Genomic DNA, 24,272 nt, shown 5'->3' on the forward strand with positions numbered 1-24,272 from the left:
AGTCCCAGATGAGAAGAAAAGTTATTGCAATCACTGGGAAGAGGTACCAAGGACTTGAGCCAGGCCTATACAAAAACAAATAGCAGTACAATGAGGAGGGAACGGATACAAGAGCAAGGACAGAGTCTTTTTTGAGATCTGGAGTCAGATTCTGGAGCCTCATGTGGTATCTTCCTATTACAAAGGGAAGTAAACAGACTTGAATAGGAAGAAAATGAGTTAAGTGTTAGTCACACAAAATTAATCTGCTTGGGGACTCATGAAGATATCCCAACAGGTAGTTGCAAATGTGGCCTCGCAGGATAATGGAAAGTCGTGTATGGTCTGAGTTTGAACACGGGCATTGGGGCTATGTTTGAATTGTAGATAAGAATTGTTCTACTTTTTTCTGTACAAGTGAACATTTTCTCTGTAAAGATCCAAGGAAGTTCTGTGGGAGAAAGCAATATATCAGATACAGCATCAGCCTTCAAGGAGTGTACACTACAATAAGAGAAATAGGGTTTACCTCTCTGAAAATCATGGTGACTACATTTGACCACAGTGAACCTCAAACTTTTCAAACCCTGAAAGCAATGGATGTGTATTCCAAAATGATATCAATGTATGCTGTGGAAACATTTATATTTTAACTAAATTATCAAAATAGGAGGCTTTCCCCTCTTCTAGGTATTTTATTAACCAAATAGTAAACATACATCTGTCTAACAAAACTATAAAGTCTTCCTCAGTAGTATCATTTTAAATTATGATGAATCAAGGGTTTGGTCTGATGTTCTCATTTACAGAAATGCTGCTAGGACTGGGGATGTAGCCCAGTGGAAGAGAATTTGCCTAGTGTAATCCTGGGTTTGATCCCCAACATCCCTAAAAAAAAAAAAAAAAAAAAAAGCTAGGGTCTAGGCAGGATGGCACATACCTATAATCGTGGCTAATCAGGAGACTGAGGCAGGAGGATCACAAGTTTGAGGCCAGCCTGGGAACTTAGTGAGGCCCTGTCTCAAAATTAAACAAACAAAGAGGGGATGGGGGTGTATCTCAGCATGTGAGGGTCCTGGATTCAATCCCTAATACCACAAATATAAAACAGCAACCCCCCAAACAAAACAAAACAAAACAAAACAAAACAAATTCCAAATACTCAAGCATTCAGTTGAAAAAGAGGGAAGTCCGTATCTTGGACAGTCAAAGCACAGTAGGAAGATACTGGCTACATTAGAAAATGGGAAAAGAAATTGGAAAGAGGTTCAGACAAGTGGGATCATTACATAGAACCTTTCTCACTTTCTTTGGACTCAGGTGGTCTCTGCATTACTGCTGCTACATATAAAGGAAGAGTTGGTCGGGATGCTTGCTAAGCATGCTCCTTTCCCCTAGTTCAGAGGCATCTCTTGTCTAGATTATTTTCGGCATCCTTGTTAGCTTAGCCATGTAACTACCTCTGACAAAGGGTTTCATGGAAATACATGTATCTGTAACAAATATAGTATTATTGGGATCTAGAGACTTATACTTTTTCCCCTCTTATAGACTGTACCTCACATTTTTTCCTTTAAAATGCTATCAAGACATGTTTTTAAAAAGTTTACAACAAATTGTATATAATTGGGTTCTCAGCACTGAATGTGCCAGATTAAATAAATAATAATTGGTCATCTTTAGTAGGTTATGAAGGACTGATACAGGAGGAAAGGGAATCCACATTTAACACATCTTTATGGGGGAGGATAATCTGATACCTTCTATTTTATATTTTTAAAAACACTCCATAAGGCTAAGAGAATAGTTAATACAGTTATAACTGAGTTTCACATGTAAAGAAGGAGAAATACTATAAGTCTGTGCTAGCTTTGTCTTATCTATGTATGTGTGTTTGCATATGTGTGTGTGTGTGTTTAGAGGGGTGGGTACTGGAGTTTGAACCCAGGGGCACTTAACCACTGAGCTACATTCCCAGCCCTTCTTTTTTTTTATGTTGAGACAGGGTTTCACCAAGTTGCTTAGGGCTTTGCTAAATTCCTGAGTCTGGCCTCGAATGTGCAATCCTCCCAAGTTGATGAGATTACAAACAGAAGTCACCTCACTGAGCTAGACTTTATTCAGTCAGGTGCCGAAGACAGAATAGTCTGGTTGGTAATTTTTAGATCCTGAGGCTTATGCCAAATTTTAGAGGCTGAGAACTCAAGGGGCCGGGGGGGGGGGGGATAAGAACCACAAATAATTTGTTGTCTTGCTAAATGCCAGACAACGCAACAGAAGGAAATACTTATTAGGTATTCATTGGCCTCCAAAAATAATACACTAAAAATGCAGAGGGGTTAACACAGAAAACTTAATGAATGTAATCTTGATTAAAGTGAGTTGCAAAGAAATATCAGTTTACCTTCTGTGACAAAAATACTTGAGAGGATAGTATGTTAGGATTGTGTGGAAGGCTGCATAGGGATTGTCACGATGCCATAGCAGGAAATAACCAGAAAAACACTAAAGCTCCCAACTCTAGATCTAGTTTGTTTGCAACAAACAGCATCTAAAAGGCCCCATGAAGCTATTCAGGAGATAATTCTCTTGACTATCAGAATCACACTGAATTAGAAAATTCTTTACAATGAAGCAGAAAATTCTTATGCCCTTTAATGACATAGTCTATAGATAACCTTGCCTTTTAAGATAATTTATAATTTAAACTCAGTCGACAAAATGTATATTATAAATATCGGGAATAACTTTAATCACAGTGCTAATTTCATTTTTCTTTTGGTGATCCAAAATTTTATGCACAAGGTAGTTCATATATTAAATAATAAGAGTGCCAGAATTAGCAATATAGGTGAACTGACAGTTAAAGAAAGGAATTTTATTATCAAGGTCACATCACAAATGGTATAAAAAGACCTGAAAAAGAATACTATACAATTTCAGTTAATACTGGCTTAGAATTTGTGCTTTTCTAAGTGGTAATTCCAGTTCATTTGTTAAAGCTCAATATTATAGGAAACATAACATTCTTTTTAGATATAAATACTATCATTGACTTGGGCTCAGAACTCTCAAAATAGCAGGGAATATTATATAAAATAATAGTTGCCTTATTTTGCTATTCAAAAAAAATACTCAATTTAATGAAAAGCCCATAGAGTTGATTACTTGTGTCTCTGCAAATGAAAACATCCTTATTCCTACTCACAGTTAAAAAAAAAATTCAGATTTCTATCCCTTTGTTATAATTCTTTGATGATTAATATTAACTCATGCCAGAAGATATACATAAGGTAGAAATACTTTACTGAAATTTCATTTCACAGTTACTGAGGTAGAAGCTGGTCATGTGTTTTTCCATTGAAAGATTAAAAAACAATTCATCAAAGTTTATTAATTCAAAGACATGCATTTTTCATCAGCAGTTTTATGAAAATCATAATTTCTAAATCAAGCACCATGTGGAAATTTGCTTCTTGATATGTGTTTTTTACTTACAAATATTTGTCACCAGTGAAAATGTCACAATGTAAAAGCAGAGAAAACAACGTGAACTGTGTCACAAATAATTAACACTGTATATAATATTAAGGTAAATTTTCTGGTCTCTAAAAAAAATGGTACTTTAGAATTCAGTGTGAATCTCAGAAACAATTCTGACCATTAAGTAAACATTACAATTTTAATAAATAACATACATGAAAAAGCAAACATTGAAAAAAACTCTTTATACCTAACAAAATAATTTCTTGTATCTGATGAAGTGTTTGCTTGGATTTATCTTGGCAGTGTTTATTTTTATAAAATGCTTGAATTGCTTTTACTCAATTCTGATGAAATCCCACTTCCTTGGAATCACAGAAGAGATGAAACCAATATGCTACAATATTGTACCTTCCTGAAATGCTTCTATCCACCTGTTGATAAGAGAAATCTTGTTAGATGTGTAAAACCCAGTCATCTGATATATGTGAGCACAATATGGATCATAGATGGGCCTGTGGACTGGATTACCTTGACAGCATTATTTAACATCTTATAGCAAACTAAAATCGTTGCGTACAGGGAGTTACCCTTTGTTAGTCTGGTTTAATTTGGCCTGCCAAGGATCTCTCTTAGGTTTGTGAGGCAGGAGAAAGGGACCATTTCATGTGTAAAAGTTCTATAAAGTCTTGATGCTCCCATTTAATTGGTTTTGGAAGTGGCTGTATCAGCAAAGGCTTTTATTACAACTCCCTTTCTCTCTTTTCTGATGTTCTGACTCAGTACTATTAGGAACAGTAGCTGTGTGCCTGTTTCCTTCTCTTTGACCCTATCAGAGTTCCTCTGGATATTCCCTACTACAGGCTGGTCCCAATACTTTTCATTAAAGGACATCAATATGGCATTCAGTCCACTCCCAGTTGATCAAAATTCTACATGCAATGCAAAAGTCTTTCAAAATTTCATAGAAGTCTTTCCAAAATTCTTCAGTCTCTGTTTTAATTTGACAATAAACACAGCTGCAATTACTCATAAGGCACTTAGGGGTAGCCTTTTTTCTATCCCTATTAGTGTTATTGCTTCTGAACCTATTTTTCCCTTTCTTCCTGAAATTTGATTTCTTATAGTAATATGTTACATTAAAGAAAAAGAGTCCAGTTCAGTGCTTTGGTGCACACCTGTCATCTCAACAACTCAAGAGGCGGAGGCAAGAGGATTCCAAGTCAGCAACTTAGTAAGACCCTGTCTCAAAAAATAAAAAGTGGGGCTGGGGTTGTGGTTCAGTGGTCAGAGTACTTTCTTAGCACATGTGAGGCACTGGATTCAATTCTCAGTATTACATATAAATAAATAAAGCTATTTTAAAAAGTCATCTTTGCCATAATTTAAAAAAGGGGAAGGCTGGAGGTGTAGCTTAGTCAGTGGTAGAGTGCCCCTGGATTCAATTCGCAGTACAAAAGGAAAAGCAGGTGTGTGTGTGGGGGGGTGTGTGTGTCTCTCTCTCTCTCTCTCTCTCTCTCTCTTTCTCTTTCTCTTTCTCTCTCCAGGGAACTATGAACATTTGAAATCACTCATTTTAATTAGGAAGAACACCCCATAACAGATTCAGCTCAAATTTCAAGAGCAGAATTTTCAAAAATTTAAATTTTATACATAAATAGCCTATAAGTTATACCATAATAGCAAAGCTTTTAAAATGTCTCACAATTTTTCACTAAAATTAACACATTTTAATATTCTGTCATGTATAAAAAATGCAATCCGTATGATATCAATAACTTCAAAGAGAAACTTATAAATTTAGCTTGGATCAATTCTAAATAAGCTGATTTTCTTCACCCAATTATATTTAATTGTCTTAACAGCCTTTCAATTCTGTCAACGTAATGGTATAAGCAAAAGATCATGTATTTGAAAAGCAATAATTTTTAAGAGTCTCATGATAAATATAGATGAAAATTATGAGAAAGACAATATATGGCAGAATCTTAGGATGATTACAATTTTGTCCCAGTATTTTTTTACAGAAAAATAGTAAAGTAATATAATTTAAAAATGTTCTTCAGTACCCAGAGAATTAGAAAAGCAGCTAATGTACCCTAAAACTGGCAGGGGTGGAGGGTGGGGGCAGCCTTATATGTTCATAACGCTGTATATAACTGGTTGGTAGTTGTTAGGTCGGAATTCGGGCAACTGTAGGAGGGAGAGCAAAGCAACTGAGACAAAGGGCAGCGCGCCAAACGGTGATCAATCAAACGGGCAAGAAAACTTCACTGACCCTTAACTCCACCTGTTGACTCTAATTCCACTGACCCTTAACTCCACTTGTTGACCCTTAACTGCACCTGCTGACCTGTCACTCAGCAGGACCCCGCCCATTCCGGCCTATAAAGACCCTGGGCAGCCAGGGCCATGCGTGATTTTTTCCGGCTCCCTACCCTGACCTGTACCCTGGGAGCCTGGGAGTTTCGCCCCATGAGCCAAATTCCAATAAAACTTGCTTCTGCCGCTTCCTGTCCAGTTTTATTTGGCCGCTAGCCGTGCCCGGAGCTTACATTTGGTGCCGAAACACGCGATATTCTGGTACATTGATTCTAATTGCCTTAAGAAACCACCAGACTTGCTTACTCAAAGCATTCTTTTTTTATCTTCAAGGACATTAAAGCCCACTGAGAAAACACCAGCATCTCTTATGAAAAACACAAAAGTGCATTTTGTGAGCCAAAGTAAAACTAAAAAAGAGGTGAACTGATCTATTTTGTTCAGGAGGGACCCTGATTTCACAGAAATAGACCTCTTCTCTGTTAAACAGCCTTATAACATCTAAATAAATCAAGATTATTGTTGGAATGTTGAAGAGGCTTTCGGCTTTCAACATCTAAAATGATATTCATTTTCTTCTACTCAGTCACTGGGAACAGCATGGAGCCTCTTAATGTGTTTGACCTTTTTCTCAAAGAAGTAAGTTTGGAAGCAGCTGTTTCAACTCCTGCTGTTCCACAGCACAATTGAATCATTGGATCATCAAAGTCCTGGGATGTTTCAAGGGAAGAGTCTTAGCCTCAGTGAGGGAGAGGTCAGATGCCTCCACTTCTCTTCCTCAGCAGATCTGCACCACACTGCTTCCTCTGAGGTCATGTGTGGACAGAACACTTTGGACAGGACTACCCACTTTCTTTTCCCATCTGTCTCCTGAAACTATTCCAGATACCCTTGCTTTCCTTTGTTTTAGAACAATTCTAAACAGTTTGAATAGTATGTTAAATCTTTCTAATTTGGAACTGTGATTTAAATTCTGAGTAGTCCCCATACCTGAAAGAAAGTGATCTTAAAATCAATCATTTAAATAGCAACTCGAAATCTCATGTATAAAAGGAAAATAAGTCTACATTACTTACTTCTGAGCTGAGTGAGCATCATCTGCTTTGAATACATAAAATAACATGTTTTTGTGCAGTAACTGAAATACTTTAGACTCTGAATTTTCATCTTTGACTTGAGTGACAGTGAATCCTAATAAAGGCTGGCTCTCCAAAGCTGCCACATCCTGATTTAAAAAGACACAAATGAAGATGGGCTTTTAAACTAAGACACAATTCAGACTTGAGAACTGTGATCAATATACCTCTAATTTAACTTCATATACACATATGTAAAACAATGATAATTCTAACAATTTATTGATTTTTTGTTTATTCAACAATATTTATTGAGCCATCCTCTCCCCACCTGCCAGACACTGTGCTAGAAAATTTCAGCATGTTTGCATCCATTGAATTTCACATTAGTTTCACTACAACCAAAGAAAGTAAGTAACTATATTACTTTAATTTTGTGGATGGACAAACACAGCTCGGAGAGGTGAGTTACCCAGATCCTCTTACAGAACAGCTTGGACCCTGGAGGTTTTCATAGGCTGTGCGAATACCTCCAGGGCTCTGGGCAGGAGAACAGGACAGAATTTCAGCAACAGCTAGAAACTGTTTATAACCCAAACAAAGCCTATTTCATCTATGCTGATGCCTGACCAATACAATCAGGGGACAGTCCTGAGAGTCTGGACAGAAGCTGGACAGAAAGTGAAACCGATCTGGTGGAGATCAGGAATGGGTTCTTCTTGTTTCCCAGTGTTGAAAACCAACACTGGCCAAATGCCAAGGCAAGTACAGCAAGCAAGTTTTTATTTAAGAAAGTGATAGAGACAGACTTCTCCAAAGAGAAGGAGGCTTCAGAGCTGAAAGCCTGTGGGAGGGGGTGGACTTGCCTTTCTTACAGACCCCAGAACCCCACTCCTTAATCATGATCTTCTCTTTCTTCCCCATATAAGTGACCGGGAGCAGGAGTATGGAGGTTAATTGTTAGCAACCCAGAGTGCAGAGGAGCACAAGAGGAGGTTAACTTAGCAACCCATTGTTCTCTCTTTGATAACCAATCCTCAGTCTCTTGACCCCCATCATTCATACCTACACTGGCTGCTAACCTTTGCCTCGGCCTCAAAAGGATAAGAAGCTCTGCCTTTAGTGAAGTGGTTAGTAGTCACCCCAAAAGACTTGCACTTTATTACTATGGAAAATTCTTAACGAGTGAGTAGGTGAGTAAGAGGTCTCTAGGTATACTTAAAAATAGCCGCAATGACACTCCTTGCTCCAAACGAAAGCAATAAGGAGCCGGGGGTGTGTAATTCAGTGGTTGAGTACTGGAGGGCCTGGATTCTAGCTCCCCCACCCCCCGAACACAAAAAAACAACCAACCAAACAAAAGCAGAGCAATAAAACATGCACAAACTAAAACAAGACCCCCATATTACTCATCTTTAGATTTCACATCTTACCTCACTTGCTGCATATGTATATAACACTTTATTTTTTATGACAAACCACAAGTGTTTCCATGGTTTCTTATTGCCCTTTGATCTGTACAAATAGCCACTTATAGAAGAATCTTCTGTGTTTGCTGATACCTATAAGGAAGCCCCATACATAGTTTAATGGTTTGCAAACAAATTTTAAGACAGCAAAGTTGCCTGTAATCATTACAAGTTAGTTGCAATCACCATAACAACAGAATCTTTCAGAATGAAATTGTGCATTTTCAAAGTCTGCTGCAATACAAATTTATATGAGCATAAAAACCCTTTCTCTTAGAACCAAGTTCTAGAACGTCACCTGTTATCCTGCTTGCACATGTTTGTGTGTGTGTATGTGTCTGTTTCTTTGTGGGTTCCTCTGTATTTCCTGGTTTGGCAGGAGAAGAAAAATAATCCAAAAGCCTACCAGGCTTTTCTGAAGATGTATTTTGGGGACTGCATATGTCATGTATTGCTTTCCTTGCAAATACTAGGGGAAATTTATTTAAATGGTTAACTCTGTTCCTGAAGTAACTCTCTGGACTTCTAAAAACCATTCGACAAACAGTAAATAGAAAATCCCGGCCCCTAAAGGGGATCTAACCCAGGGCTTTACAATGCAACAAGAGCCCTCTCACTGAAAATTCTATTAATGGAGGTGATTTTAAGGATCAATCTTTGCTCCCCAAACTTTTTTCAAAAAGAAAAGAAGCTACTGAGGCATGGTGAAGCATGCCTGAAATCCTAGCTACTCTCTGGAGGATGAGGCAGGAAGATCATGTGTTCAAGGTCAGCCTGGGCAACTTAGTCAGAAAAAATATAAAAAAAAAATATAAAAAATATATAAAAAAATAAGCAGCAGCTTATTTTTGTTTTATAAAAGTTGAAAATGTTAGGCTGGGGCTCTAGCTCAATGGTGGAGTACTTGCCTCGCACATATGAGGAACTGGGTTCAATACTCAGCACCACATACAAATAAATAAATAAAATAAAGGTATTGTGTCCATCTACAACTATTTTTAAAAATGTTTAAATTTTTATGCAAAAATATAGCAAGTGTTCATTGATTATAATCTGGCAATTTAAAGTGTTTTTTTTTTTTTTTTTTTAAATCATGTTTAAGATTCACCTTGGGCTGGAGTTTTAGCTCAGTGGTAGAGTACTTGCCTAGCACATGTGAGGCACTGGGTTCAATAAAAATAAATACATAAAATTTTTTAAAAAGTTAAAAAGATTCACCTTATTAGAAGTATGGTGGGCAGATAATTTATGTATGTGTGTTGCTGGGAAATCATACCCAGGGTGTAGGCATGCACTCTACCTTCAAGCTACACCCCAGCCAGATGGGCAGACTTCTTAAGGTGGACTTCCTATGATTCTTGCCTCTGACAATCACACTGTTGTGCTTCCTCCTGTTGAGCATGGACAGGACCCATGACTTACTTCTAATGAAAAGAATCTGATGGGGGATGGGAATGGGAAAGACAGTAAAATGAATTGGACATAACTTTCCTATGTTCACATATGAATACACGACCAGTGTAACGCCACATCATGTTCAACCACAAGCAGGGGAAGTTATACTCCATGTATGTATGATATGTCAAAACACATTCTACTGTCATGTATAACTAAAAAGAACAAATAAAAAATTAAAAATAAAAGAATCTGAAGAAGGTGATGGGAACTGATTATGCTATATTATATAAGACTCTGTCAAGCTAGAAAACTGGCTACAGAGATTTTTTTCCTTTGTAGTCATGCTGAAAGGTCCACTGTCAAGGAGCTGAGAGTGACCACCAGAAAAGAGCAAGCAAGAAGCTAGACCCTCAGTGTGACAACAACAAAGAAATGAATTCTCCCAAAACCTGCAAGAGCACTGAAGTGGCCCCTTTCCCAGTTGAGGCTCCAAATGAGAACGCAACACTGCCCAAACCTTAACTAAGGCACTGCAGAAGTTCTATGCTTGGACTCCTGAGATAATACGTGCATGTTATTTCAAGCTACCACATTTGTGGTAATTTGTTATACGGCTATGGAAAACTATTATGGGGGTGGGAAGGGCTCTGTTAATTTTATATTTGTAGTGCCAGGGTCTTGTTCACTCTAGGCAAGAGTCCTACCACTGAGTTACATTCCCAGCCCTATGGATTTTATTTTGTTTAAGTTTTTTTTTGTGGTACTGGGAATTGAACCTAGGGATGTTCTACTACTGAACTATATCCACAGCCATTTTTATTTATTTTGAGACAGGGTCTTGCTAAGTTACTGAGGCTGGCCTTGAACTTTTGATCCTCCAGTTTCAGTCTCCCAAGTAGCTAGGATTACACGTACACATCACAGTGCTTGCCTAGTCCTGTGAATTTTAAAAGTATATCTTTAATTATGCATTAATGGATGAATTATATTAATTTCTTACAGCTTTCACAAAAAGGATTATATATTGTTTAGTGGAAATTTTAAGATCTAACACTGTTATAAATATCTACTAAGTGAAAGTACACTTGTTTAAAAAAAAAGTATCCTTTAAAAGTCTACCAAGTAATATCAGCTCTCATGTCTCTTAAAAAAACTAGAATGGTTAACACTCAAATGAGATTTTGCATAAAATATAGTTGCACAGGGACACTACTATGTATTAATACAAGTGTTACAATGTTGCTCAAAATATTACTCCTTTAGGATTAATATACTAGCCACACAAAATAAATCATAATACTGAATACCCACACAGTCTTCTATTATCCATGAAAAAATAAAATTGGTGTTAACCAATTTAACCACCTGATTCACAAAAGTTTTAAATTTTTAAAATAACACTCAAGAAGCAGTCTGTCATTACTGAGGGTACTGAAGCTCTAAATGTAATTCTAAAACAGGGTTTTCTAAACATTTTCTAATATTACTGGAATAAGGGCCGGGATACGTGTAGCTCATTGGTAAAGTTGCTGGTCCAGCATGTGTGAGACTCTGAGCTCGATACCCAGTATCACAAAACAAAACAAAACTTCTCAGTTCGTCAAAAAGTTAAATAGAATTACCATATGACCAAGCAAGTCCATTCCTAAGGAGAAACCTAAGATATATGAAAATATGTCTACAAAGAAATCTGTACATGGATGTTTATAGCAGCATTGTTTATAAGAAGGTGGAAAGATCTCAAATGTTCATCAAGGGATGAATGGATAAATTGTGGAATACAAATAAAATGAAATATCATTCAGACATAAAAGAAATGAAGTGCATGATACATGCTATAATACTGACACATGCTGTAATTTTGACAAATCCTGAAAACACTGTGGTAAGTGAAAAGAAGATGGACATGAAAGTCACACAGTCTATGATTTCTTTCTCATGATATAACCAGAAAAGAGAGAGAGAGAGAGAGAGAGAGAGAGAGAGAGAGAGAGAAGCAGATTAGAGGTTGCTAGAGGGTGGGAGGAGGGGAAAGGGGACTGATCCCTTAATGTACAAAGGCTGTTTTTATGGGGTGATGAAAAGGTTTTGAAACTAGAAAGATATCATGGTTACCCAACATTGTGAGCACACTGAATACCACTGAACTGTATACTTTAAAATGGGTAATTATATGTTATGTAAATTTCGCTTCAATTAAGTAAAACAAAACCAAAGAACACAGCTTCCCAAGGAGAATACTACAGTTTGATGTTTATAGCACTTAAATACATATATTAACTTCTCCAGTAATGACTGTAAAGGGCAAAGAAGTGACTCTCAAACATGGGCACACATCTGAATCACCAGGGTGCTCATTAGAATTTCTGATTTTGTAGACTTTGGGTGGGGGCTGAGAATTTCCAAGGTGATAATGATGTAGCTGGTCTGGGGGACACTTAAAGCATTAGTGGACTAAAGGAAGAAATGGCTGCATTCAGGAACTGGAGGGCTATCGTGGAAGGCCTGTTTTGTGGTCGGGTGGAGACAAGCATAAAATGGGACTAGAGTTAAACTGATCTAGTCTATAAACAGTCTTGTAACTAATTCTGGAGAATTTCAACTGAAGATGGGAGCAAACTGAAAGAATTCTATTTAGAAACTAACATGACATTGGAGAAGTAAAAAGTTATAGAGAATTGAGAACAACTTCAGTTGATTAAGAACCTTAAAGTTATTTATTTATTTAAAGACAAGGGGTCTTGGTGTGTTGCCCAGGCTGGTACCAAACTCCTGGGATCAGGGATCTTCCCTCTTCAGCTTCCCATGTAGCTGGGACTCTAAGTGTGAATGACAGCACATGGCCAGGACCTCAAAGTTATAAATGCAGGTTTATTTTGGGAATTGAGGGATGGAAGAGACAGTTCAGAGATGCTTACTAATTTGGCTTAATCAGTTTCATATAGAACTTGACAATTAGAACTTCAAATCCTTTTTTTACTATTTCACCAGATTGGTTATCAGTCATTTCATATTATTTCAACTGGGAATGTACTCTTAATTTTATATAAGAAACATGATCTTTATCAAATTTTTAGAGTTGTTTGCTTCCACTTTGTATAACAGAACACCTTTGTGATAAACAAGCTTGAGAATCGAAAACCCTAGTCAGATTTGTTGTTAGTGGCATGTGCCTACAGTCCCAGTTACTTGGGAGACTGAGGCAGGAGAACCCCTTGGGCACAGAAGTTTAGGGCCAACCTGGGCAACATAGCAAGACCATATTTCAAAACGATACACATGATGGTGCACACCTATAATGCCAGCAACTCGGGAGGTCGAGGCAGGAAATCACAAGTTCCAGACCAGCCTCAGTAACTTAGCAAGGCCCTAAACAACTTAGTGAGATCCTGTCTCAAAATAAAAAAATAAAAAGGGCTAGGGATGTGCCTCAGTGCTAAAGCATCCCTGGGTTCAATCCCCAATACCAAAGCAAGGACAACAAACAAAAGCAACCTATTCTGCTGGCTACAAAATCAGCACAAGAGGAACTAATGAATAAACTAATCATGATGGGAGTGGCCAGAATAGTAATACTGTCTGCTCTTTGGCACTTGTTGACTGACACTTATACTGAGGAACTGTGACAGTGTATTAACAATGCCTATGGATTTTATTGCTGGCAGGTCAAAGCCTGCAGGCTGTTATGACTGTTTAAAATTTTAAGCTTAAAGAATGTCAACAAATAACAAACCATGTAGATCAGTAAATGCTAACAAGGAGCCCCCGATTATTCCATGAACTCCTTCCCTTTGGAAGGAGACCTCCTTGAAGTAATTTTAAAAATTTATATGTGTTCAACTTAGCGTTATTCTCTATCATTGCTATAAAATTTTCTCCAAAGCTTTCAACAGCCATTTTCTAAATGATTCAGGTCATAAGGGAGACCAAGCAAGATTGTAAGAAACCAGCCATCTCCATCGCCAGTATTAAAATTCATATTTTAATAGCAATGGGAAATGACATCTTCCTTTATGAAATAAAAACAGCATATTATACGCATATGAATAATTCAGCCTCTATCTCATTTTAAGTTTAATGGAAACACTTACTTCTTTGAGCGCAGCTGGGATTTTTTTCTGTTTCCTCCCTGATGGAATACTATGGAAGACTGATGATAAGGCACTTGAAGGAGATTTGTGATTCCCAGGAGATCCAATCTTAGGGAAGTGCTGGCGATCTAAAACAAACCAGATACACTTATGGAGCCAATGGTGATAAGCATTCTGCACTTCAACCTAATTCAAATCAATAAACACCACTGCAGAAAATATCCATGAAAGGATGCTGGAGAAATGGATGACATCCATGGCCCTGGGGAAAGGAAGATGATTGCTGAGAGCGGAGGGGGAGGAAGACTTTGCCACTGTTGAAGATTTTCTACTTTTTTTTTTAAATATATTTTTAGTTGTCCATGGACCATTTTTTTTTTTTTTAAATTTATTTATATGTGGTGCTGAGGGGAATTGAACTCAGTGCCTCACACTTGCTAGGTAAGTCCTCTACCCCTGAGCTACAACCCCAGCCCGATTTTCTACTTTTTGAACTTTAAACCATGGGAAAAACTATCCTTTTGTGCCTTTAGAATTTTGAAACATATGAATATACTACTAAGCTGAAAAAGTAAATTTCCTAAAACTTCCCTACTGACTTAAAAATCACCTACCTTTGTTCAGCATCCAGATACTTAATCAAATAACATTACAGTGAACAAGGTACTAAATAGGGGCTGTAGGACACAAATGAGGGAACAATAAATTCTGACCCCAGAGGTTCAAGGAAGCCTAGGAAGAGAAGGAGATATTTATGTTGGCCACCGAGGCCTAAGTTTGCCAGGTAGAAGAGAAGGAGAAGGCTCCACACAGAGAAGTCAGCATGAGCAACTGCTTTGTAGAATAAGAAAGTTAAAAAAAAGGGGACTGGTTCTTAGGAACCTGGAAAGTTGTTTAGGTTGGGTGTGACAAGACCAGATTAAATTTAGGAAATTATATAACCAGTAGAGATTTGCAACAAGGAGTTCCCACAAGGAAATTATTAAACCTTATTAGGACTGATACAAAATCAAAGACAGACAGACTTTCTTAGATAAAATTGACAAGATTTACTCATCAAATAGGTGTGGATGATGAGAAAGGAAGATTCAAAGATAAATTATTTTGTGTGTATTGTGGTGCGGATTGAATCCAGGGCCTTATACATGTGAGGTAAGCATTCTACCAACTGAGCTATATTCCCAGCCCTCCAATAAAAACAAACACACACACACACACACACACATACACACACACACACACACACACACATTTAGTTGTTGATGAGCCTTTATTTATTTATTTATTTATTTAATTTACATGTGGTGCTGAGAATCGAACCCAGTGCCTCACACATGCTACGCAAGTACTCTTATCACTGAGTTACAACCCCAGTTCATCGAAGATAAATTTTGTATATCTACAGTTTGTACTAGGTACCCAAAGAACAAAGGGAGGAACAGAAAGGTTGGCAAAGGAATAGAGGATGTGCCTCCTTTGAAAATTTCCAGAGACTGTAATGTACCATTAATTCACAAACACATGGATTCTGAAACGGCATGTCATCTAGTTTTTTTTTTTTTACTTAGATATTCCTATCTGCTGAGAAGCTATTGTTCCTGGACATGAAGGACAATCTTTTCAAGATTTAGATTTTATATGTTTCAGAATTTCATCAGAGTTCCCTTCCCAAATGTAGACTTGGATAGTCCTACCTACATTTGCTTTGCTTGGAGGATGGTCACGAATAACTAGAGGACAGGTATGAAGTATCATTTTGTATTTGTTCAAACAGCTACAATAAAATCTCATTAAATCAGTCTAAGTGACTAGAATTAGGCTAACAAAGTGCCACCATGCACGTTTCCATAGAGGATGACTTTGTAAATAGAAAATGATTCTCACGAGCACTCTACTGTGGGAAACAAGAAACTTCAAAATTACGTGCAAGTTAAAGTTCCCTTTTGTTTTAAGCGTTTACTCCTATAATTTTATTTAATGGGTTTTCTTAGCAAAATATTTTCACACAAATTTCAGTAAAAACAAATTTCAGTCCAACTTTCCTTGGAATTTACCACAAAATATTAATTAAGAAAGCTTAATACCAATTTCAAGGCAAGCATCAACACTACTAATGTACCAAAGATGATTCTTTCAGAAGGCTGTTGGAAAGCATCTGGGGAAGAACTGAATTTCTGGTTAAATCTTTATTTATACATTACCTAATTTCTGCAACTCTTGGAAACAATGTTCACATACTCTTGCTGGTTGATTTTTCAGGTAATCCAAGCCATACTTATTTGATGAACAAGCTTGGCATACGATCTGAAAACACATTGCAATTATTTTGTTTATAATAACTTTTGTTTCCAAACAACAAAGTAGGTTATGTCTTACAGCACTGTTCACGTTTTTTTGGCGGGGTTGGGGTACCAGGGATCAAACTCAGGGGCACTCAACCACTGAGCCACATCCCAAGCCCTTTTTTGTATTTTGCTTAGAGAGAGGGTCTCACTGAGGTGCTTAGTGCTTCACTGTTGCTGAGGCTGGCTTTGAACTCTCCATCTTTCTGTCTCAGCCTCCCAAGTCATTGGGATTACAGGCATGCACCACTGTGCCCAGCTGTACACTTTTCAAAACAGTTACGTTCATGTCCTCTCACTTATCTTCATGGAGTTCAGGCATACAGTGGACTAGCACATGGTACCACACTTGAAAGAGAGAGGCCACACATTACAGAGCAGCGACTTTGTAAAATAATGCAGCCAAGAGCTGATCACCATCACAGTTGCAGCAATACCATTTCTATGCTCCTCTCCCAAGTGTCTGGCTCTGCACTAAGCGCTCTCTAAATGGGACCTTGTTTAATCTTCAGAGTAATGTGGATGTCATTGTTATTAAGCTCACATTACTGATGATGTCAAGAGGGTTTATGCTATAGTTTGGATCTGGAATATCCCCCAAAGGTCTATGACTGGAAATCTTGGTCCCCAGCTTGGGAGGTGGCAGAACCTGTAAAAGGTAGGGACTAGTGGGAGGTTTTAATTAAGGAGGGAACACCCTTCAAGTAAATTGTGGGACCCTAGTCTCTTCCTCTTTCTTTTATTTTTTTCCTGGTCATGAAATAGTAAATAGGTTTGCTCTGCCATGTCCTCTGCTCCTACCCCATGATGTGCCACCACAAGCCCAAAGCAAGGGGGCCAGTTGGTCACAGACTGAAACCTCTAAAACCATAAGCCCAAACAAACCTTTTCTCTTTATAAGTTGATTTTTTTCAGGTATTTGTTACAGTAATGGAAAGCTGACTAATGACACTACTACAAGTGTCATTAGGGATAATTTGAGCACTGAAAGTTCCCCTTGCTAAATACTTAGTATGTAGAGAGAGGTGGTTTAAATAACTACCTGTAAATGTGAGGATCATTTAATCATGGATTTGTTAGTTTTGGTTTCTGCATGAAAGTTTCTATTACTGACATCATAAAGTAAATTTGGGGTGAGAGGAGGGAAGTTCCCCCTAACAAGATTTCCCTTCCCCTATCCCTAAATATTTAGAGAAGACAATGTCCACTTTTCCCACCATGACTATCTTGTTTTTGTTTTGTTTTGTTTTGTTTTTTCTTTCTTATGCCGTGATGACCACAGTGGTTTCTGCGGGGGAATATGCTTCCTCACTGTGCACAGCCTGGAGAGAGTGGAAATCACAACGGAGACGGGCTGTCCTCTCTGACCTTTCCACAGGCTCGGCAGTGGTGTCGTCTCCAGGTCAGAGTGAATTCGCTTGTGCAGATCATACACATTGTGGCTCTGGTATCTGGAATCCAGATGGGAGCCTTTGATCCAAGGGGACTGACTTCATCTTTATTTTCTGAGTCAGCCTGCAGAAGAAGAATGACTTCTGATTACCTCCATGCACATCGTCTGAGACAGAATTAAGGCTTTTTTTGTTGGTGGTGCCGTCTCCCGGTGCTGATGGTGTCATTAAAGAAGTGGGAGGAAACATGGGCTATTATATTTTTCGTGTCCTCAGGATATTAAGATTAGCTATATTCGCAACATCCTCTTGCTGCAAAATTAACTTTAAAAATGGGATAACAGCTGATTAGCTTCTTCCTTAAACTATTTTGTACTTGCTAAATTTCCTGCAGTGGAGACCGGGGGTATAACTCAGTGGCAAAGCACGTGTTCGGCATGCATGAGGCTATGGATTTAATTCCTAACAACACACACACACACACACACACAGAGTAAATAAATAAATTCCCTATAATTTTTATAACTAGAAAAAAAATGAGTGCACTATATGTTATCACAGACTCACAGTCAGGCATTCATAGATGGATAAACATTTACTGCTAAAATTAGGCACCTCTGATCCTTCTCTGCAACATGTTGCTTTGTTAAACCCCTGTGACATGTTTCTTTAAGGTAAAAACAGAAATGCACTGGAAAAAAAAGGAAAGGCAATACCTCATCAAGACTCCTACTAGGACAGAAGGTGATTCTTTTCTTGGCATACTCTTCTATTGACCTGGAAATTGCTTCTAGCCATTCATCCCTTTCAGTGGCAGAACTGTTGGGGGCAAAAAAAGGTTCCATCAACCAGATGTCAGCTTTGACTTTTTGCCTTTTTCTTACTTCTTTTAGTTCTCCCATGGCAACCAACTCCACCACCCTCCAACACTCCTAGTCAAAAGCAGCAACTTTGAGGTTGACGTGAACAAATAATCAGGGCAGGCAATAGGGAACCCGAAGCATTTTAGCACATGCAATGCTTTTACCCTTTCCAAAAGTACTCCCTTCTATTAAATAGCTCCTGAAGTCTCCTAAATTTACAAGTATCTTTGTTTGGCTTAAGGGCTAATTATCCAATTAACAATTATAAGTACTTACATAACCAAAGAGTTTCCTAAGACATAATCCTAGAATTTAGAAATATTCCAAGGAATTCTGTTTCAAACACTGATATATATGGCACAGAATACTAAATACCTTTAGATTACTACAGATTACCAAAAATTTCTAGAAAGGATAGTGAAGTGAAGAGAATATATTTTTACTGTCATAAAACAGATGTTAAAAATTTTTTTAAAAAAAGTAAAACATGGGGCCAGGGTTGTGGCTCAGTGGTAGAGTGCTTGCCTAGCATGTATGAGGCACTGGGTTCGACTCTCAGCACTGCATATAAATAAATGAATAAAAATAAAGGTTTATCAATATCCAAAAAATATTTGAAAAAAAAATAAAAAAATAAAAAAGTAAAACAGAGGTTGAAGGAGTGGTTAATAAGGCAAAGAGTCCGTGGCTGCTTTGAGTGCTCCTCTCCCTACTTGGCCACCAGGTTTTCTGTTCCTTCCAACTCACTAACGGGAATGGGCCAAAGAAGGGAAAGCCTGTCCAGTAAAGGGCATTCTTGTTCTGCAGTTTTGCTACCATGCCTCTCCCCCCAAAACTCTGTCATAATGTCTAATCATCAGGTATCAGGACATTTGTGGAGCCATTTAAAAAATTTTGTTTGTCATATTCAAAGCTGAGAGGTGCACATTAAGTAACATAAGTAGGAATAAATATATTGATTTATGCACATACATGGGGAGAGGGAGAAGGAATGGGAGAGACTTTAACAATCAACTTAAAAATTCATCATAATAAAATAATAAAATAAAATTCATCATAATGGATTTGTGACTATGTAAAAAAATATTTGACCTGATAGCTGCAATTTGTTTTAAAAATACTTTAGAAAATCATAAACTAGCAAACTGAATAGCACCAGGCATGGTGGTACACTCCTATAATCCCTGAAACTCAGGAGGCTGAGGCAGGAGGATAGCAAGTTAGAGGCCAGCTTGGGCAACTTGGCAAGACTCTGTCTCAAAAATAAAAAGAACTAGGAACATAGTTCAGTGATTAAAACACCCCTGGGTTCAATTCCCAGTACCAGAAAAAAACAAAAACAAAAACCCAAAAAACCCAGCAAGAATAGAAAACTGTGCAGCAAGCAGCCTCAATGATTTACGCATCAAGTGATTAAATATGCAATTCAGTATATTATTCATTATAATTTTAAGCATAAAAATTCCATCATAAGTAAGGACACATATAGACATACAGTGCTGTGTTTGTTTTTTCAGTGTTGGGAATTGAAGCTAGGTCCTTGCATGTACTAGGCCAGTATTCTACCACTGAGCTATATTCCCAGCCCCCTTAGAACTATATTTTGAAGAGCCCAGAGCAGGTCAAGAAGATACTAGAAACTACTCACCTTTCATACAATAATCACTCTCAGAAATGTAGCTCTCTATTAAATGGCTTTGAGTGCCATTTAGAATATTCAGTCATAGGAATATAAAAAGGTAGAAATCCGGTTTACAAAATAAAATGTTAAAACAAATATATTTCCCAAATATCCATTACATATAAAGAACAAAAAAAGAAAAAAAGAAACAACCCCCTTCTCTCTAAACTAAACAAAACCTACCTCAGTTATCTCTACTATTCTAGCATTACTGCCTGAAACAGCTAGTATCTACTAATGAGTACATGTCAGCCTGCACGGAGTACTTCCAATGTCATCATGCCTCACCCTCCGAGCGACCCTAAGGAATAGATACCGAATCTGACACACACCCCTCTCCCTCTACAACACCACCACCCATCATCACCACTTACTGATCAGGAAACAGAAGATCAGCCATGTTAGATAACTGGCTTTAGAGACAACAGGCTACTACATCACGAGCGGGTATCAGACCAAAGTGTAGTTTTGGACTGAACCCTTCACCACCAGGTCCCTGCCAGCTTGCTCAAGTTCTCTGAAGGACTACACTGTGGCAACACATGCTTAGGCTTCCAGGCAAACATTCATGCGATATTACCATCTCTCCCTCCCACCCTGTCTCTTTACTGGAGGAAATAACAGAGAGCGGAGAGGCAGATGGCTAATTTGAGAAAGGCTGTTGGATTTTTCTGGAGCCCTGGGAGCATGTGGAATGTGACTCGACTGTGCAAATCATGTCGCATATGCTGTTCTCTCATTTAATCATTCCTGGCTCTCTCCTGTGTGGGGTCTGCCAAGACGCTGTTTACCAGCTCTTGATAACACTTCCCTCACAGACCACACACACTTGCCCACAGCTTCCAGAGGAGACAGACATTCTAGCTCTCTCTTTGTAACATGATTAGCAGAAGAATAGGCATCTTTCTTGGATTGGGAAACAGGCCATTCTTTTCTTTGTACAATTTGTTCATAACTAGAATGCAAAGTTGTATCAAGAAAGTGCCATTTTTCTGTTAATTGAGATGAATTATCAAGGGGGGGAAAAACCCTTCAATCAAAGGGATTGCTGGTGCATTAGATGGATCTACACCACTACTTGTACTAACTGGGATGCTACCATGAGGTTCAAAAACCATACATCTCTTTGCAGCATCTGAGTAACATTTACTGGGAGAATACTAAGGGCCAGGAACTCAATGATATACTGGGCACACATAATACACCTCACTCTTAAGGGCTTACATCTAACTGAGACAAGATAAGTAATTAATGTAAGATATAACAAATGTAAGGCAGATAAATAACAGAGAAGGAATAAATCACCTCACTTAGGTATCAGGAAAGATTGTGGAGGTGATGACCAAGTTAGGACTTGAAGAATCAGAGGAGTTAGGGAACTGCAGGCTTTCTGTGCAGGCTCATTCGGTTTCCTAGCTGGTTATCATCCCAACTGATGACACCCAAATGTATACCTGGAGCCCAAGCTTCCTCCTGACACCCAGATCCTTACATAAGCTGCTCTGAGGGCTCCATGCTGACCTTCCTCACATTTCATGTGCACGTGTGAAACTAAACTGACGTCTCACCCAAGCCGCTCCTCAGCACAGTGAGTGGTACCACCACATACAAGCTGGACACTCCCAAGGAAGAAGCCCTTTCTTCATTGCCACGTCCAATGAAACACTTCCTATAGTCTACCTCAGCAGCACATCATTCCCTGGTATAGACAATTCAGTGGCTTCCAGTGGCTCTTAAGCTAAAGACCAAAATCCATAAGGTGGTTCTGCATAAGGACAAGGACAAGCCCCTTGTCCTTCTGGGCTGGTCGTGTTCCCTGTCATGTTCGAGCTCATGCCACACTGGCCTTTCGGTTCTTTGAAGACTCCAGGCTCCCTCGCACCTCGGGATCTTCGGACTCATCGTTCCTAATGACCAGGAGGCTCTTCCAACGCCTACTTTTCCTTCTTGAGTCAGTATGAACAGCAGGCCTGTGGGGACTATCCTCTTATCTTCTCTCTGAAAATCTAGCTGAAGGCCCCTTGTTTTATAGCTTCAGAGTATCTGGGACTTCTCCTGGGTACTATTTTTAAAAAATATTTTTTAGTTGTCAGTGGATCTTTCATTTTATTCATCTGTTTATATGTGGTGTTGAGGACTGAACCCAGGGCCCCACACACGCCAGGCCAGTGCTCCACCACTGAGCCACAATTCCAACCCTCCTGTGTACCATTAATCACAATAATACCTAACAGTGGTGATGCTTCCTGAGTGTTTGCTTCCCTAATGAAATGTAAGCTCAGTGAAGGAAGGACCTTTTAATTACCCACTGTATCCTGATGCCTAGTACAATGCCCGGCCAGGCGAGAGGATCCATATTACTTACTGAATGAAGGAGCGAATTCCAAGTGGAATTCCACCTGGTTAAGGCAGAAAGATAGTAGGATGGAATGCACGGAGAACTGTAAGCTTTGAAGACAAGCATTGACTTCTCTCTAGAAAGTCCTAGATGGCACCTTCTTCTAATATAAGGCTGTTTTCATCTACATTAAAGATCTAGCAGGGTCCAAGTATGATGGTGCACACCTGTAATCCCAGTGGCTCAGGAGACTGAGGCAGGAGGATGCAACTTCAAAGCCAGCCTCAGCAACTTGGTAAGGCCCTAAGCAACCTTGTGAGACTCTATCTCAAAAAACAAAATGGGGGGCTGGGAATGTGGCTTAGTGGTAGAGTGCTTGCCTAACATGCGTGAGGCCTTGGATGCAATGCTCAGCACCACACACACAAAAAAATGATAATAAAATAAAATAAAAAGGGCTGGGGATATGACTCAGTGGTTAAGTGCCTCTGGGTTCAATCCCCAATAGAAAAACAACAGTTTTTGTTTTTTCCCTGGAATCTCAGTGATTTGGCTGAGGCAGAGGCTCTCACGCTCAAGGCCAGCCTCAGCAACTTAACAAAGCCCTAAGCAAGTTAGGGCTTTGACCCTATGTCAAAATAAAAATGAAAAGGGCTGGAGATGGTGCCCAGTGGTAAAGCACCCCTGGATTCAATTCCTAGTACCCCCATAACAAAGTCCCTCTTGTGTAGTGTAGCCACCTTCATCTTTATCTCAGCTAAATCTTTAGATAACTCGCAGCAGATTCTCCATCAGCTCTTGCTGCTTCACCTTGTGCTTTATGTTATGAAGTCATGTCTTTCTTTAAACTCACAAACCAACCTCTGCTAGTTGCAAACTTTTCTTCTGCAGCTTCCTCTCCTCTCTCAGCCTTCAAAGAATTTAAGAGAGTTGGGCCCTTTCTCTGGATTAGGTTTTGGCTTAAAGGAATGTCGTGGCAGGTTTGATCTTCTATCTGGACTACTCGAACTTTCTCCCTATTGACAGGGAGAATTTTTCTTTTCATTCAAGCATTCACTGGAGCAGCACTTTTCATTTCCTTCAAGAACTCTTCCTCTTCATTCACAGCCTGCCTCACTCACTTTTAGCCTGTTCTGGCTTTTGACATGCCTTCCTCACTAAGCTTAATCATTTTTAGCTTTTGATTTAAAATGAGCTATGTGTGGCTTTTCCTTTCACTTACAACACTTAGAAGCCATTGTAGGGTTAATAATTAGCTTAATTTCAATATTGTTATCTCAGTGAATAGGGAGACCCGATGATTGTGAGAGAAGGGGGAGGGTGACAGGTGGATGGAGCAGACAGAACACATACAACATGTATTCACTAACTTTTCCATCTCACGTGGGCGTGTTCATGGTGTCCCAAAACAGCATAACAGATCAAAGGTCACTGATCAAAGATTACCATCACAGACAAAATAATAAAGAAAAAGTTTAAAATATTGGGAGGGCTGGTGGTGCAGCTCAGTAGTAGGGCATTGTCTAGCACGCTTGAGGCCTGGGGTTCAGTCCCTAGCACTGCAAAAATAAGTCAAGTCAAATCAAATCAAATATCGTGAGAACTGTCAAAATGTGAGTCAGAGACATAAAGTAAGCACTTGCTGTTAGAAAAATGGCACTAACAGATTTTCAGGGTTGCCACAAAACTTCAATTTGTAAAAAAATGCAGTATCTGTGAAGCACAGTAAAGTGAGGTATGTCTGTATGAGTCACACAGCTTCAGTTTTCCTTAATGCTTGATTTACATTATGATACTGTGTTTTGGTTAACACAAGTCACTGCAGGTTTCAGTGTAAGG

The 24,272-nt window shown here is 38.7% G+C and overlaps 1 protein-coding gene across 2 annotated transcripts in view; it reads right to left on the bottom strand.

Annotated features, from left to right (window-relative positions):
- Positions 1-775: 775 nt before the first annotated feature.
- FGD6 (FYVE, RhoGEF and PH domain containing 6) overlaps positions 776-24,272 on the bottom strand; it is a 112,761-nt gene continuing 89,264 nt past the window's right edge. For both annotated transcript variants that reach the window (XM_079142856.1, XM_079142855.1), the window contains exons 15-21: positions 18,268-18,370; positions 17,529-17,675; positions 16,020-16,122; positions 13,819-13,946; positions 8,294-8,422; positions 6,861-7,009; positions 776-3,896 (exon numbers count right to left, since the gene is read on the bottom strand). In XM_079142856.1, coding sequence (XP_078998982.1) covers positions 3,860-3,896; positions 6,861-7,009; positions 8,294-8,422; positions 13,819-13,946; positions 16,020-16,122; positions 17,529-17,675; positions 18,268-18,370 — 796 coding nt within the window. In that variant the 3' untranslated portion in view covers positions 776-3,859. The remainder of the gene's footprint in view (positions 3,897-6,860; positions 7,010-8,293; positions 8,423-13,818; positions 13,947-16,019; positions 16,123-17,528; positions 17,676-18,267; positions 18,371-24,272) is intronic.

Source organism: Sciurus vulgaris (genome assembly GCF_902686455.1).
Source record: "Sciurus vulgaris genome assembly, chromosome: 5".
Classification (NCBI taxonomy): Eukaryota; Metazoa; Chordata; class Mammalia; order Rodentia; family Sciuridae; genus Sciurus; species Sciurus vulgaris.